The 15,637-nt window shown below is 37.1% G+C and overlaps 2 protein-coding genes across 4 annotated transcripts; both read right to left on the reverse strand.

The window, feature by feature from the left end:
• Nucleotides 1-133: 133 nt before the first annotated feature.
• Nucleotides 134-6,769, reverse strand: LOC143469060 (ectonucleotide pyrophosphatase/phosphodiesterase family member 7-like). The gene is made up of 9 exons (XM_076966615.1): nt 4,359-6,769; nt 3,884-4,014; nt 3,599-3,750; nt 2,980-3,177; nt 1,916-2,061; nt 1,673-1,839; nt 1,463-1,584; nt 1,264-1,362; nt 134-1,106 (listed from the first exon to the last, which is right to left on the reverse strand). The coding sequence occupies exons 1-9, from the start codon at nt 4,496-4,498 to the stop codon at nt 984-986; spliced, it is 1,278 nt and encodes a 425-aa protein (XP_076822730.1). The 5' UTR covers nt 4,499-6,769; the 3' UTR covers nt 134-983.
• Nucleotides 6,770-9,979: 3,210 nt separating this feature from the next.
• LOC143468954 (lysozyme g-like) lies at nt 9,980-13,811 on the reverse strand. 3 transcript variants are annotated; one of them, XM_076966445.1, is made up of 8 exons: nt 13,793-13,811; nt 13,187-13,306; nt 11,905-12,045; nt 11,677-11,832; nt 10,924-11,025; nt 10,634-10,747; nt 10,481-10,566; nt 9,980-10,368 (listed from the first exon to the last, which is right to left on the reverse strand). In XM_076966445.1, the coding sequence occupies exons 2-8, from the start codon at nt 13,230-13,232 to the stop codon at nt 10,096-10,098; spliced, it is 918 nt and encodes a 305-aa protein (XP_076822560.1). In that variant the 5' UTR covers nt 13,233-13,306; nt 13,793-13,811; the 3' UTR covers nt 9,980-10,095. The 3 variants fall into 3 exon arrangements, with proteins under 3 accessions (XP_076822560.1, XP_076822559.1, XP_076822558.1); XM_076966444.1 differs by lacking the exon at nt 13,793-13,811 and adding an exon at nt 13,465-13,685; XM_076966443.1 differs by lacking the exon at nt 13,793-13,811 and having other exon boundaries at nt 13,187-13,411.
• Between the last annotated feature and the right edge of the window lie 1,826 nt (nt 13,812-15,637).

Raw genomic sequence — 15,637 nt, forward strand, 5'->3', positions numbered from 1 at the left:
CATTGAAACATTACCATCCTTTATCCGCCCATTTTACAATAAAATCATTTAATCAATTCTTCTGTGACTTTTTGTTTTACATAGAGCTGGGCAGCGTAAACTTTGTGTTTGTGGCACCTGTTAAGCGAGTCGCTACATTTGTGTAATGTTGTATTGCTTAAAATAAAATAAAATTTGTTTCAGAGCCAGACACCAAAATACCAATTAAAAGGAATGCAATTAGCACTAGCAGCACTACACGTATACGTGGTTTGTGCCGTCAATAGCAACAATTTGCTGTGGTACTTTATAGAAATATAGTAAAACAATGTATTGCATTTTAAATTCTACACTATATATGGTCTAGAGCAGTGGATCCCAACCTTTTTCGGTGTCAGGGCCGAATTTCAAACTTCAGAGTACGTATGGAGCCGCATGAAAACACTCAAGAAATTATAACGAAAATTTTAAAGCATGTACCAACGAATAGCAACACTAACAAGAAGAATAACACAAATCAATTTATTGTCCAACTTCGCATTGGCTTCGATTTTTAACAACCTTGCCAAAGCGAGGCGCAATTGTGGTTTAGGATTCAGGAGGCCGTTTATGATTCACAATAAGTAGACGATGGGCCATTCACAACAGTATAAAGTAAGCTACATTAAGGTGTAACTGTATGATGTAAAATGAAAAATTTGTTAACAATTTTGACCTAACGCTATAAATTTAGACCAATTTTTGACTTTTTTTGACAAGTCAAAAAATAATCGCCTAATTATTATAGATAGATTTTTTATTTTTTTGTGGGATTTTAAGGGCTGATTGAGAGCCGCAAGAAGGCTAACTTGGAGCCGCATGCGGCTCTAAGAGCCGCGGTTGGGAACCCCTGGTCTAGAGTCTAGACTCTAGACTTTACAGTCAAAACAAGTTATAATCAAAGTTTAGTTAGCTGCAAACTAATAAGCTGAAATGTAAAATAATGAACCGCTGGTTGCTGACGGTTACAACAGAGTGTCCATTAAAATGTCAAGAGATCCGTTGTTGGGTGCCGGTTTCAATCCAAGAAGATGACACATCAGAGGATAGATGTCTACTGACTCAAAACCTTCGATTACGTGATTTTTCTACATAAAAAATGCATATAATGAAGGTGAGAAAAATGCAATGGGCAAAACAGAAAACTAGTAATGAAACTAAACAGATAAATAATTATCGTAGTACATTGCCTAAGAATAAAACCTCAAAAAGTAAACACTAAAACAGTTCTTCTCTGCTAGTTACTTTAAACGCTGGTCCAATGCTGTAGTAAATTGTTCGCATGCTTGGGTGGTCATTGTCATAACCATGATTACTTCGCTGATAATGATACCCAGGATATTTCTGAAATAACATCAATCACAAAAGAATACAGATTTAAATATGAAAAGGATTTGTGTAAGTCAGTGACAACTACCGATTTAAAGCAATCAATATACGGTACCCGATATAGTTCGTAGCCTGGATTTGCAAGAATAACAATTGAAGGTATCCTGGAATTTCTTTTGTAATGCCACCTTTCCGGAAGATCCTCTTTCAAGTAGACCTTCATTTGAGGGTGAGCATCTATACATCGGAGACGTAAACAAGCTTGGGTACAAATATGTGTTCCAACAGAGTGCCTTAATTGTTACACGTTTCACGAGACCCTTACCGCGCAGCTTTTCGTACACCTGTTGTACATATCCAGGTTTGGGTTCCATCATTCCCATGGGACCGTATTCAAAAAAGTATTCAATCTGATTAAAGTCCACGTGTTTTTCAAGTGAGATCGCATTTTCTTCGGTCACAGACAAATCAATGGAATGATGTCCATGATCGCTAAAATGTTGACATTTAACAAGTCCACAATTTCCTCTATAGATTATTATTGTTTCAAATTTTACGTACGGCTTACCTTGTTATTATTATGTTGAGATCATTTTCCAAACCAGTCTCTTTTACTCGTTTTAGTAAATACATTATTGTTCTGTTAAGCAATGGAAGAGATACATCACGAATAATAGGGGACTCTGCACCATTCTTATGACCGTGAAGATCGGGCTGAAATATATCAATGCATGTAGCGACCAAAGCCATTTTATAAACGGACGCACCTGTATTTGTAGCAAAACAACAAACCTGAATGATAAAAATGCCATCAACCATTTACATAATTAAGTTCAACGCAAGATAATGTATAGCTACGGTAGGTCTTTAACAAACCATTCCAATAGTGATACATTAGGAAACATTCATTTACGTCTGAATAACCTTGTGTTCGTTTAGAAATACGGCGCACATAAAATTAAAAGCTTAGTCTGCATTCAACTTTAGTGGTACCTTAGTCTTGGATTTCTATTACTCTTCTACATGGTTTTATCATTATTGTCACCATACACTTTGTTTAGTATTAGTTAAGTATACGCCATTATGACATCACATCGATGAACAGTATCCGTTCCTAAGAAATTTATCGCTTTCTATTCTAGCAATTGTAACTCTATACTTTTTTTTGCAAAATTTTTGTATTCTAAAATGCTCTGATCAAGCTAATCCGAATGGGTTAACCCAGGGGTCACAAAAATACGACCCGCGGACCGCATCCGGCTCGCAAGGTTAGTTTGTTCGGGCTTCCTCACTTACTATTACGGCTTATTGTATTGTAAACTATTGAGCAAAACGGGTATCCGGCCGGCGATCATCAGTTCACAACCTTATCTGGCCCCTTGTGAAAAAAGTTTGGTGACGCCTGGGTTAACCATAGTTACTATACGTTAACTTTAATGTAGCATCTACTGGAGTATAGATAGACGAATCGTTGGAAAAAATAAATCTCTGTATTGCCCCATCAGAGCGTTGTATTTGCTACAACACTTTATGAGTTGGTTCGTTAGTTAGCCTATGTCACAAATACCGTCAAAATAAGATCTAAATGGTTTTATAACCACGAAAAAATCAGAAAAAGATGCTATGTCCAACCTCATCGAAATAGAACGCGATCATGTCCAGGTTTTCTTTGGTGAACCAGTTCATCACCTCGTCAATTCGTCTGTGCCATATAGTCTCGTTGTGGAGCGATATGTTATCCTCCACGTATTTACCACGATGTAAATTTGCTTGTAGCTTACCTGTTTTCAAATAACTCCCCGGAAAAAGATATCCACCGCTGCGCAGATTCTAAAACATATTAAAGTATCTTTTAAACTTGAAAACGTTGTTACTACAAAATTAGGTCTTTCACTTACAGTTATCCAAAACAATGAAACAATGTCTTGTAAACATTAGATTTTTATCAACACAAAAAAGATTTCATTCATTTTCTACGGAAGGGCAAGGTTACAAAAAATATTTGTTCGAATACTTTTAAGGCACAGTTTTTTTTTTTACTTTTTCCTGAACATAGCTTACTTTATCGTTCTCAGTGAAAACATGATTAAAAGAAATACTTACATTTCGATTAAAAACGAAACGAAACTAAAGTTATGAAAGTACAAATGGTATAAACAGTATAAATTTTACTACAACGTTTTTGCCCAAAGTTAAGAATTTACAAGTTATTGGCAACTGTAAATTTGATGTCAAGGTTTTGTTCGTCAACCTGTTTAACTGCCGTGATCCATATAGGTTCAGCACCGTTGTCCCACCATTTGTTTTCGTGATAAGTGTCTAAGTATGTCCAGGTAGGAACGATACCGCTGCTGACATTGTAGTAAAGATTGTGAACTACGCCATGCGACTCCGGATACAAGCCTACAGGCAAAAAAACAAAAACAATACAATGTAAACAATCAACAGACCTTACAAGTCAATAATTACTACCACTAAAGCGCGTGGACACGCTCGAATGGAATTGTCAATAAGGTGATTAAAGTAGGCTGCTTACCAGTAGCAATCGTAAAATGACTTGGAAGTGTTAGAGTTGGAAAAGCTCCTTTCATATATTTTGCTTGAACGCCATTTTGCCTCAGGTATTTAAAGGCTGGTAAGTTAGGAGCCCGATCAAAGTAATCATGTCTGAAATGGCAAAACTAGTGTTACTCTGTTCGTATTTTCATGTTTAGATATAAATAGATTATTGGCAATTGCAATGACGTCAATGTTCATCGTGCAAATTATGTTTAGGCCAAATTCGGTACTTCATACAAACAATTCTGCATCCGAAAACAAACAACAAACAACAATCCGACAGCATCTAGCTTTCTAGCTAAAGGAATATAGAAAATAAATAAATAATGCACTTTAGCTTCTAAAGATCTGTTCATGTTTAAGATATTATGAATCTATTTGAAGGAGAGTTAACATTTAAACTAACGATTTCGTTGCAAGTTGTTTACGTGAAGAAAACGTGACAGCCTTACCTCACACCATCCAAAGACACTAAGAGCAATTTTTGTAAAGGTTTTCTTCTTACGGCATATTGTTCTTGGTATAGACGTCCCAATATAATAGTACCAACCAAAACAACCAACGCAATCAAATACCGAACTTCATTGGCCATTGTCGCCTAATCGCCTCCAGTACACTCAAACTCTTTTCAATCAGTTGTTTAAATTTGAAATTGTTGCCTGAACCTATACAGCATTTAGTATGGATTCGGAAAGTAACTCATAAACCTGTAACCACCACAGCTGGCTCAAAATGACACGACTTGAAGTAACTTTCATGATACTGTGTTCGCAACGTTAAATTCCTACAACTATTTTGCTAACTTCGCATAGGTCAATCGTGTTTGATAAACAAATAATTGCTAACTGACGACTCGGTCCTTCAATCACAGATTGTAACAGAGATTAACTATTAGTCAATTATTGTTTAGCACAATTGTTTGACTAATTGTTTATCAGCAAGCTACAAAGCAATAGGCGGTGGATAACGTATATGGTGTCGTCTAGCTCAGGGGTGCCCAAACTACGGCCCGCGGGCCAACTGCGGCATCTGTTTATTATTGGTCCTCGGTCATCATCAAAGTCACACGTAACTTCGTACCAAAGAAAAAAGAAATACTGAATAAGCGTTGGAAGTTTAGGTCTAACAAACTGTATTTCAATATGGCTTATATGAAACTATTAGGTTTCATTCAAACTACTCAGGTGCAAATTATTTTTCCCAGCATTTAGCGGTAATTATTAACTTGCATTCTTTGATTGTAAGGCGACCTAAGGTACGGTACGTTATTGAGCAGATGTTCCGTAGTTTTAAAAAAATTATGTATCACAAGAACTACACAATACTGTATCTTCTTATGGTCCTACCTGCCACAAGACACTGTAGTGCCTGTACACATCAATTAACTGTTAAGTGCTGTTATGTGTTACATCACACATGGCAGAACCAAAGGAACTTTTCGAATGCACGCACGTAAAGCAAAAATATTCATTGTTACATACGGTAAGTCTTAATCAAAATATACTGAGAACCAGAATGACTGACAAGCATTTATGTGACGTCTTTCGCATCACATCACGAAGAACGTTGAAACATTGCCATCCTTTATCCGCCCATTTTACAATAAAATCATTTAATTAATTCTTCTGTGGCCTTTTGTTTTACATAGAGCTGGGCAGCGTAAACTTTGCGTTTGTGGCACCTGTTAAGCGAGTCGTTACATTTGTGTAATGTTGTATTGCTTTGGGCGATATTTTTCTCAGCCTACTATTTAACATTTTCACTTAGAAAATGAAATTTGCCGCCAATTCCTTTGTTCATGATCTTTACGATATTTATTGCGTTGTAGGCAAAGCAGCGATCTTCACACATAGTGAGTGGCCCTGACACTGGTTCTTTTAGCACATGGCCTTCAATGAAAAAAGTTTGGACAACTCTTGTCTAGCTAGTTCAGGCGACTGGGTTTTAAACCATCATGATGATATCGGGCGCATCTATTGGCTTAGCAGAGTGATGGATATCCGAAAATAAATCGAAGGTGGTATTTTCAGGTAGAAAAAGTGATGGGTTGCTGTAGACTACGTTTGTTCGTAATCGTAGGCAACGCATTTGAATCTCGTTGACACTAACTTCGCAGGTTCTTATCGATTGAATTAGTTAAGTTATCTCAAATTATAATATGGCACTCTGCGGTTAACTTTTTTTATAGTTTTTCTAAACGAACTTTCGCAAGCATAAGCTTGCTTCTTGCGGTGTACTAAGAGATACGTATATCATAAAAACTTGTTCACAACGCTGATAAAATTACCAAAAAATTAACATGTCAGCCTACTAACAAAGCAAATCACCATCGCTAATCACGAAGACTTGAGCTAGGCGAGGTTATCGCTCTCTATGTGTTAGTATTTTTCCACCTCACCGTACTGTGACAGAATTATCCGCGACCTTGGTCACCTAGCACCTATGTTTTATTGAGGTGTTGCTTATTTTAACTTGTTTTAATTGTCTGATATGTGCGGGTGTTGTAGCTTCATCACGTTGCACGTTTTTCTTGTCTTACCAAGCATTCTTATAAGGATGCTACACGTACAGTCGAATCCGCTTAATTCGGACACCGGATAACCCGGACAACCGCTTTATTCGGCCAAAATGCTCGCGAACGGAACAAAAGTAAAAATTGAACGTAAAAAACTCCCGTTAATTCGGACAATTCTCCGCTTAATTCGGACACAGGTTCGCAATTCCTATCGTTACATCGTTAGGTTATGAAACAATAAATAGTATTTGGTTGGTTTTAACACAAGATGCAGTTGCATTATGAGTGATTATGGTGAAACAATGACGATTGATGCGGTAACAATCGACAATGAATTCATATAAGGACGTGCCAGCTTCATAGTCGCTTTTACTTCGGTACAATTGCGTCCATCTTGTAGAACAGAATGGTACAGAAAAGTTTAGAAGAAAACGTGAAATTGCTCACTAAAGTAAACGAAGAAAAAAATGACGACGCTTCCTTGACAGTTCGGCAGTTAGTTGCGTTGGTGGGGATATCAAAACGTACTTTGCAAGATTGGCAGAAAAATGATGCAAATCTGCGTGAACAACGTGAAAAGACTATGCTTCGTGGACGAGGTTTAAAGACAGAGAGGAAGCGGCTCAGAATGTGCGTTTTATGCGTACTTATTTACTCGTACTCTTGTGCGTTTTATGCGATCAGTGCCAATTACTGCAGTATAGCGCAGGTGCAATTCATTTATTACGCAACACTACAGTATTTTAAATGCGTTGTTTGCCTTTACGCATGACCATGAAATGAACAATCAATTTTCCGCTTAATTCGGACAAAGCCGTTTCTCCGCTTAATTCGGCCATAAGTGAGCGGAACCAAAGTGTCCGAATTAAGCGGAGTCGACTGTATATGGTTAATGCTGGCGTACACGCCTAAGCTGTAGCCCGGTAGCCCATGTAAGCAAGGTTGAAACATCGATCGCTTTCTTCTGGTGTGCAGTAATGTTTCGAATAAAAATACAAACACAAGGTTGCATTCTTTTCTGTTTCCTGGTCGTCCTTAAATTTGAATCCAGAACGATATCAGTCCTGCATATAGCTTACTTTGCCTTGACTCATTTAATCTATTACAGGCCTATAGGCCTGCACCGGTTACGCTAGTTGTCAAACACTTATTTACGAGTAAAAAAAGAACCACAATTTTCAAAGCTTTGACAAAAATTTCATTGCCTAAATGAAGGTCGCAGTATTTAAAAAAGACTTTTCAAAACTTCACTAGTGCTGGTGTTGGAATGTCGGTGTGATTTATTTATTCCTGCCTGCTTTTAAACTCTTTAAACAGGTTTAAACACTCTTCTAGCACCCTGTTAAGTCAGATTGTAGAATTTAGCAGGTGTAACAATGAGAAAGTTAACTTTCGATTACCATTTGCTTGTTTCTAAAAAAAACTTGTTTTTATATAAAAGCACAGTCTGGCTTCTTTTTTGCTTTACACACGGATCACACTCAACATCTGAGCAAAAACAGCTGTACTCTACCATCTTATTCAATTTATTGAATATAGTTAACGTATCGAAACCCAAGAAAGGTAGTATTTCGATATTTTTCGAAATATATACGTGACGTTTTTCATTCACCCTGCTCAGCAAACGCTGCTCTCAGGCGTTAGCCGATTTTTGTGTCGATGGTTAAATGAGAAACCCGGTCAAACCTACGTTGGCGTTGAAACAAGCGCTTCCGTGTTATACAGAGCGCAATTTCTTCAGAATAATTAATGTTACTAGACTGCACATCTTCGTATAATTAGAGATCAAATATAAGTCGGAAAGGATAGAATTTCAAAATTCTTTATGACTTCCTATGTTTTATTTGTAGCGATTAGTAAGTCGGAGCAGCGAACAGTTTTGAAGAAATTTGATGTTGATGTAACCATTTGCTGCATGGGTGCCTCTAAAATATATAGGTTCCCTTGGATTACTTTTCGTAAGTTTTGACCGCTAAGTTCGTTCGGATCATTCGCTTCGACCGCTTGGATCACTTGGATTGCTTGGACTGCTTGGACCACTTGTGAACGGGTTGAAACTGGAAAGTTTAATTGAAACCGTTCGTTTAATTAGGGTGCTTCGAACTCTTTTCTTAACACTTCTAACAAAATGCGCAATATGAATTAGTGGTCAAAGCGTGGACAAAACGTCGCAAAAACTGTTAACAGCCCTATATAAGCAGTTGGAATGAACATGCGCAAATCATCAAGGTGGTAAAAGTGCAACAATTAACATTAGCAATACTTTGAAAAACACTCGTTCGACTTCTGTTGAACATAACGCAAACAAAAACTCAAACTCAAAATTACTGCTTAAAGTTTGTGAAGTGTATTATCATAGCGATACCTTATAGACTTCAAATAAATTTTACAGCTTCAACCCAACCCAGGGATCGACGTTGTCAAAACGATGGAAGTGAACTAAGCGATCCAAGCGGTCCAAAGGATTCAAGTTGTCTAAGCGTTCTAAGCGAACCTGTATATTTTGGAGTCACACCCATTGAAAAGTTGAGCTTGCGCATGATGCCATAAAAATGCAGTAGGCTATTTGAGTAAACTGTCAAGTTTACAAGACCGATTTGAATTTACTTTACTTCATTGCAAGTTCGTAACTCTATAAGGTTTGTTTTAATCCGCACTTACTGCTAGATAATTTTGTTACTTTCTGTGAAGTTTTTCAACCAATATTATTATGTATGGCAAACCAAAATGGTTTGAACTAAGTGCCAAAACGTTGCATGCATAAAGCGACCAACGTTTAATAATTAATTACGTTTGCGTTCTTACAGCATTGTTTTGCCCCAGCAGGTTAGTCACAAACCGGAAAAGCTTTTAAATGCGGCGTTTAATACAGACGTCATATTTTCGTGCAGTATAAGAAGGTATAGAGCAGTGGTTTTTAACCTTTTTTCTATCAAGCCCCCCTTCAATAATGGTTATTTGCCTCGCGCCCCCCTAGATTTTAAATAAGTATCATACTAACAAAATTGCAGTTTTGTCTGTTTATTGTACATATCAGTGAGATACTTGACACTGCTTCTTAGCGACTAGATTTTTAATGCGAGGTTTAACTCCAGAGGACACGAGGTTTAACTCGTAGGACATTAAAGAAATTTAAAAAAATTGAAATTGTTGTAGAGCTCGCGCCCCCCCCCCCCCCCCCCCCTGAGAGATGCTTCACGCCCCCCCTGGTTAAGAACCACTGGTATAGAGCCTGACACGCCACGGTTAAGCTCTTCGATTTTTCTTTAAACCCCTGAGCCGTGTTTTTATAAGTATTAAAATAATTTTATTCCGTTTTTGTTTGTCTCATGACTTAAATTGTTCATGCTTCGCAGAAGGCCATTGCGTCAATCAGCCTTAACAACCCTCATTTTGAGAAATTTTGGTTAAGAATATACTGTATAGCCTTAAGTTAAGTATCAACCATTTGCTATGCTAAATGAGAAATAGGCCTAATCTTAGTTTTGTATTTGCAATCTTAAAAGGCGTTAGAAACGTCTCTATATTTTGGTGTTGTTCAGTTATAAGTAGACTAAGCATTTTCCATCAACTTTTATTTTCACCTGATTACGATTCACCCATCAGCGTTTCTGTAACCTGTACCAGCGAATTAGTAACCAAATCAATTTCAATTAACTTCTTCAGTTGATTATTTAGTAACCATTTTCCTTGTAGTATTGAGAACGTGCTGTCACATCATTGGAATAATCGTTGCCGGTTGTGCCAACGTCCATGTTTTCGTATGTTTGGACGTTTGAAACCCCACTGTTATAGGCGCAAATGCCACCCTTTAAGGCCATATCTTGAGTCCAGTCTCTGTGTTTTGCTTCCACACCATTTATCATGTCAATGAGGATTCCTGTGCCCTGCTCTATGTGTTCCAACGAATAAGGCCCACCTTTTAGAGTATGGTAACGATCATCGACCTACAATCATCAATTTGGTTCAAAAACCTTCAGAAAACTTTGGAAAGAAATTTTTAAAAAATTGTGTAAACATCGCAAACGTAAATAAACCTTCTTATTAATCCGGTATCACCTGCATTAAGCCATAACCATGTCCATCGCTTCCGAAACCATCAGACCCTAACACTTTCCCAGCTCTTGTTTCTCGACTAATTATTCCTGCAATATGCATAAAAATGTCCTCTTTAAAAACTTTCGAATCAACTCACTCAGACATTTGCTTTACCTGCTATAATCGCTGGGTCCGCGCAAAGTTTTTCACCAGCTTGAACAATTTTGGTTTTATATTGCGACATTGCAGTCAAATCATTTTCGGCCATTTTCCTTGATGCTGGCACACCTATATGCAACAAACATCGCAATACCAACCAACTTTTAAGAGATGTCTCAAACAATAAAGTTTAAACATCCTTTATAATAAAATATATACTGTAGCCTGCTATTTATACGGATATACGCCACGGATTATCTTAAATTTTTTTCTGATGAGAAAGAAAAAGTAACTCAGAAAGTTACCAGAATAATATAGATTGTCTTGAGAGGCAGTTGCACTCGAGGCTCCTGTTGTATCTACTTTCTCTATGTCGCCATAACAACCAGTGTTACTTGAACTTCCGGCTGTGTAGAGAATGTTTGCATACATCACAGCCATTACCATAATTTGCCGTTAATTTCATGCAATTGGACTATATACGGGCGTCTATTTTATCAGCAACAATATTTTGAAAACTTTAGTTATGATATTGAGTAATTGTGTATATCGCATGCTCTAAAAACTTGCAATGAAAATTTAAAAATTGCTCTGTAGATGGAAGGTTACGTAAATCAAGTCATTGGAGAAGTTCTGTAAATAGCTTCGCTATGAATCGTTTGCTGAAAGCCTAAAAGGTTTAAAGCCAAATCATCTTTTTTCGAGTCAAGTCGATGTCTTTGACTTTAAAGTTTTTCCTGGCGTCACATTTTGGAAAGTGAAATATAAAACTACTACGTGCAAAAGATAAGCGAGATCATCAATTCCTTCTATAAAAGTAGATATTAACGGTAAAGAGAATACAATGATATATTCCTTCAGAGAAGTTTATGGAGAGAAGTTTGTTATGGAAATATTCGTTTTATTACGTAAAACTCTATGTTTGTAGCCTACTTACAGTACTTCATGCACTTGCCATATATCTATCATAACATGGCTCAAATCAAAACGAGTCATTTTGTACATTTGACTTGAGAAATTACAGCAATGCCGGAAGGTTTAACCTAATAAACACTTACTGCTAGATGTTGAGCAACATTGTCTGTTATACGGACCACCACACTTTCCGGTGGCGTAAGAACCAGAGCAGTAGTTATTGTTTAGTTGACATTTTCCACCATCGCTAGTACATTCTGAATCACAACACTGTGCGTATTGATTTTCCTCCAACAAGCCTAAAAGGGGACCATGATTATGTCTAATGAGAAACACAAAGTATATTGGCAATGTAAAAACTGAGACATTACATGTCTGATCGCATTCTAGACAGCATTTTCTGTTTGAATCACCGTCACAAAGGCCTTGTTCGAAACCTGCTGTGCAAAAGTAGTACCTGTAGTCCAAACAGGTCCCTTCTTGCAATGTACAACTAAGATCACTTGACCGCGCTAAATAACAAAACAAGTGACACATGAAGGGTTTCACATTTACTTGATTAATATATACCACGATTACAGTTTCGTAGACATGTTCTACTTCTAAGTTCTAAGTCTATTAATTATCGTGCACTAGGGGAGTTTGGGTAAAGGCGTACGCGTATAGTGTAACATGGATTCGCGCAGGGCCGGTTTTAAGCCAATGCGAGCGATGCGACTGCGTTTGGCCCCACGCTGCTTAGTTCTAAAACAAAAATAACAATTTGGCTTTTATTCTGTGCAAATCAAAGTTATTTCTCAACTTGTGTTGAAACAGAATACTTTGGTGAAAAAATAGCCTACCACGGAGCAAAGCTTTTATGGGAGTTGATTTGCAAAACGTTCAGATTTGATTTACGCTATTGTTATTATTTGGCTATTATTACTACATTAAGTTATTTAAAATCGGCAAGGGGGCCGCCATAAGTTCCTGTATTGGACTTGCATGCTGCTACCTAACTGTGTAAACATGAAACGTATACCTTTATGACAGTAGCCTGCCGATGTGCAGAAACTTGTATCACTGATTAAACTACATAGACCCATGTGCCTTCCACAAGTTGTCGAAAAAAGCATCAGCGAACAGTACCGTCAAGAAGTTGCGATAAATAAGCTATTGCTTTGCTGTTGAAGGTATGAAAGCTGCAGGTATTCTAGATGGTCATGCAGATTATGTAATTTCTTTCTTTGAAAAGACTTTGTTGGGAAATTTATTGGCTTTCTGTTACCTATTTTTCAAAGATTACAAGTTATTCTTATGTCTTTGACTTTGCCCTTATCAGGCTATATAGAAACGATTAACTCTTGTTTATCATGATATTTTCAAATTTTGTTCTTTAGTAAATATCCCCAGTGGAGCTTTTATACCAGTCAGCTACCATGTGGTAAAAATATTATCCAATTAAAATTTCAATAAGACGACAATGTTTCGTAAGATGGATGGCAAATACCGTAGAATACAATTTAAACTTCTAAAGCACAAAGTGTGGAGGTATGCCTGCAAACAGTTACATCAACAACAATATGCGTTTAAAGCGGAAGCCTACGCCTATACTCCAGGGCTAAATCACCTCAACATATAGGCTTAACATACATACTGTGCACGCCAGCTCACCAGAATTTACAACAGAAAGGAGAAATCCAAAGAATGCAACTTTCATGATTCCTGCTGGAGTTAAAAGGTTTCTACGTTTTGCCCTGTTGACGACACAGATGACAGAACAGGAACTTACTCCTTTGGATGTAAAAAGAGATTGGATGTTTATCAACAATATAACTGCTGCATCATTTATCCACAACATAACTGTATTATTTATGCATTAATCTCATTGTTTTTACGGTTGATGACTTATATCCTATAGTATAGGATATATTGCTAGTCGCTTCACTCACACTCATAAGATTTTTTTCAGAGTTTTAGAGTACCATTGCGTCAATCTATAGGTCTAAGCAGTTTAGAAACACGAATAATAATTTAAAAACAATGATGGTGCCACTTTTCTGTGCCTCGTGACAGGGGAGTGGTTTGTTTTCAAAGCTACGTTTAACTGCTAACAAAATTTAAAACATTTGACCTTCCAATACCATTTGAGGTTTAGAAGCTATAGATCTGGCCAGGTAGCCTACATAGCCTAGGCTTCTATTAAACCTTATTAGTATAACAACGCATCTTTGACTTATTAGCCAAGTTAATTTATTTACTTCAAGTAACTGTATTTACCTTTCTCAAACACCTGACATTTTCCCAAGCTGAAACCGAACGACCCAGTTTATTTGCCGATTTCCTATGTATAAGCCCACTCACTTACATCGTCATCCAGGTGTTGGGAATCGATATAGCGAAATATATAGCATAGACCAGGGGTTCTTAAAGTATGGGTCGCGACCCAAACATGGGTCGCGGAGGGTCAGAAAATGGGTCGCGACATAGTGACATAGGTGGGTCGCGACATAGGTTAATATAATATAATATAGGTCTATAGGACATTAAAATGGGTCGCGACATAGGTTTGGGTCGTGAGGTGATCATGAAACTCAGATTTGGGTCGCGCTCAAAAAAGTTTAAGAACCGCTGGCATAGACGGTAAAAACAATTTTCCTCAAACATGGTGCTCAGCTGTTGCTACACGTTTCGCATTGCTTAAAATAGGGTAATGACGAAAGCGAATACAATTTAAAATTCATCCTAGGCCTATATGGAAGCTTAAACGCTTCCATATAGGCTAAGTTTTTACCTCAAAAATTTTACTACATTTAAATTTTTTGTTTTTAAGCTTTTTAAATAGAAACATCACAATTTTCAACTATATGTCTACATTTTTAGATTTAGGTTTAAAGTTTAGCAAATTTAGGTAAAAACAATCTTTTTGCCGAAGTAGTGGGCACACAACAATGTGGCGTTAGACCGCCAAGAGCTGTTATAGAGAAAACTTGAAATCGCACCTCTTTTTTTAAAACTGTTGATATAAAATTATAATCTTATTGTTGTTGGTTCGCTTTTTTGTTACAATAGTCTGTTTTGTTTTTACGTATTTTCTAATCACAAATCTGACGTAACTTGTACGGAAAAATAAAGCATGTTTTTTGGTCCAAAAGTGAAACAAATGTTTTCCTTCTCTGATTCCAAAAATAGAACCTTCAACGATTAACGCTTACTGCAAATTTTTAGTAAATATCTTTAACATAGGCCTGCCTAATAAACCATAAACCCGATTTAGCGCAGTGTGTTAGCGTTTTTTTTTTTTGTAGAACCCGGAAGCTAATGCTTTTCATTTTTGTGGAGCCAAATGGCTATGCCTTACACAAGGAAGCCGTCATACCACTAAAAAATTTTTACCCCCAATTGAGCCTACTGTATATGTGGTTTTACCTGTTCTTTTTTCGTTCTTACTTGCTACTCGTCATCTAGCCAAGTTTGTTGTCAACTTTTTTCCCTGATCCTTTGGGATGTTATCATAATCATTGTCTTCTGACTGGGGAAAGTCTGTCATTGGGCGACTAAAACTTCATCGGTCGAGCTTCGGTTACGGAGCTAACCGTTGCGCAAATTTCGACTGATACACGTTGTTTAATATATCGTATTGCACGAATTTAAAACTCTTTATATGAACCACTTCTGGCTAAGGCTACGTCACGCTCTTTATCAGCAGTTGCTACTCTTGTTCGAGCAGGACACAGCTCTTTAGTTTGCCATCCGAGTATAGCTTAGATTATTTTATTTATAGTTTTAGCTTTTATTGGCTTCTCGCTTCTGTATTTTTTATGTTTTTGGTTATGATTGTGGTTTTACGTTATTTTATTTATTTGACAAACTATTGATGCCCAACTGTCGGTCGTTGCCGTTAAAATATATTTTTTGCCGATCCAGCGCTTGTTTGTCGCTTACAGATTGTTGTTGAAATACTTATTATATGGGTATTAAAAACTAGTATAGTATCAAAAATCTTAGCAATCCCCAAGGATAATATGCAATGTAGATAAGAGAGTTAAAGCTATATTTCAAGCGGTCTTGAAATATACCTGGGGGCTTTTCCTTACATCACGCAGGGTATGCGCAATTGTACAT

Source organism: Clavelina lepadiformis, chromosome 8, assembly GCF_947623445.1.
Source record: "Clavelina lepadiformis chromosome 8, kaClaLepa1.1, whole genome shotgun sequence".
Lineage (NCBI taxonomy): Eukaryota > Metazoa > Chordata > Ascidiacea > Aplousobranchia > Clavelinidae > Clavelina > Clavelina lepadiformis.

What these genes read in the sequence shown, in the direction of transcription:
- LOC143468954 (XM_076966443.1), bottom strand. Translation starts at nt 13,373, where the DNA reads ATGTTGTGGATAAATGATGCAGCAGTTATATTGTTGATAAACATCCAA. An exon ending in CCTTTCTGTTGTAAATTCTG is followed by an intron (nt 12,046 to 13,186) that starts GTGAGCTGGCGT and finishes TTTGTTATTTAG; the next exon opens with CGCGGTCAAGTGATCTTAGT. An exon ending in AGACAATCTATATTATTCTG is followed by an intron (nt 10,748 to 10,923) that starts GTAACTTTCTGA and finishes TGTTGCATATAG; the next exon opens with GTGTGCCAGCATCAAGGAAA.
- LOC143469060 (XM_076966615.1), bottom strand. Translation starts at nt 4,498, where the DNA reads ATGGCCAATGAAGTTCGGTATTTGATTGCGTTGGTTGTTTTGGTTGGT. An exon ending in TCATTTTACGATTGCTACTG is followed by an intron (nt 3,751 to 3,883) that starts GTAAGCAGCCTA and finishes TTTTGCCTGTAG; the next exon opens with GCTTGTATCCGGAGTCGCAT. An exon ending in TCGCGTTCTATTTCGATGAG is followed by an intron (nt 2,062 to 2,979) that starts GTTGGACATAGC and finishes GATATATTTCAG; the next exon opens with CCCGATCTTCACGGTCATAA.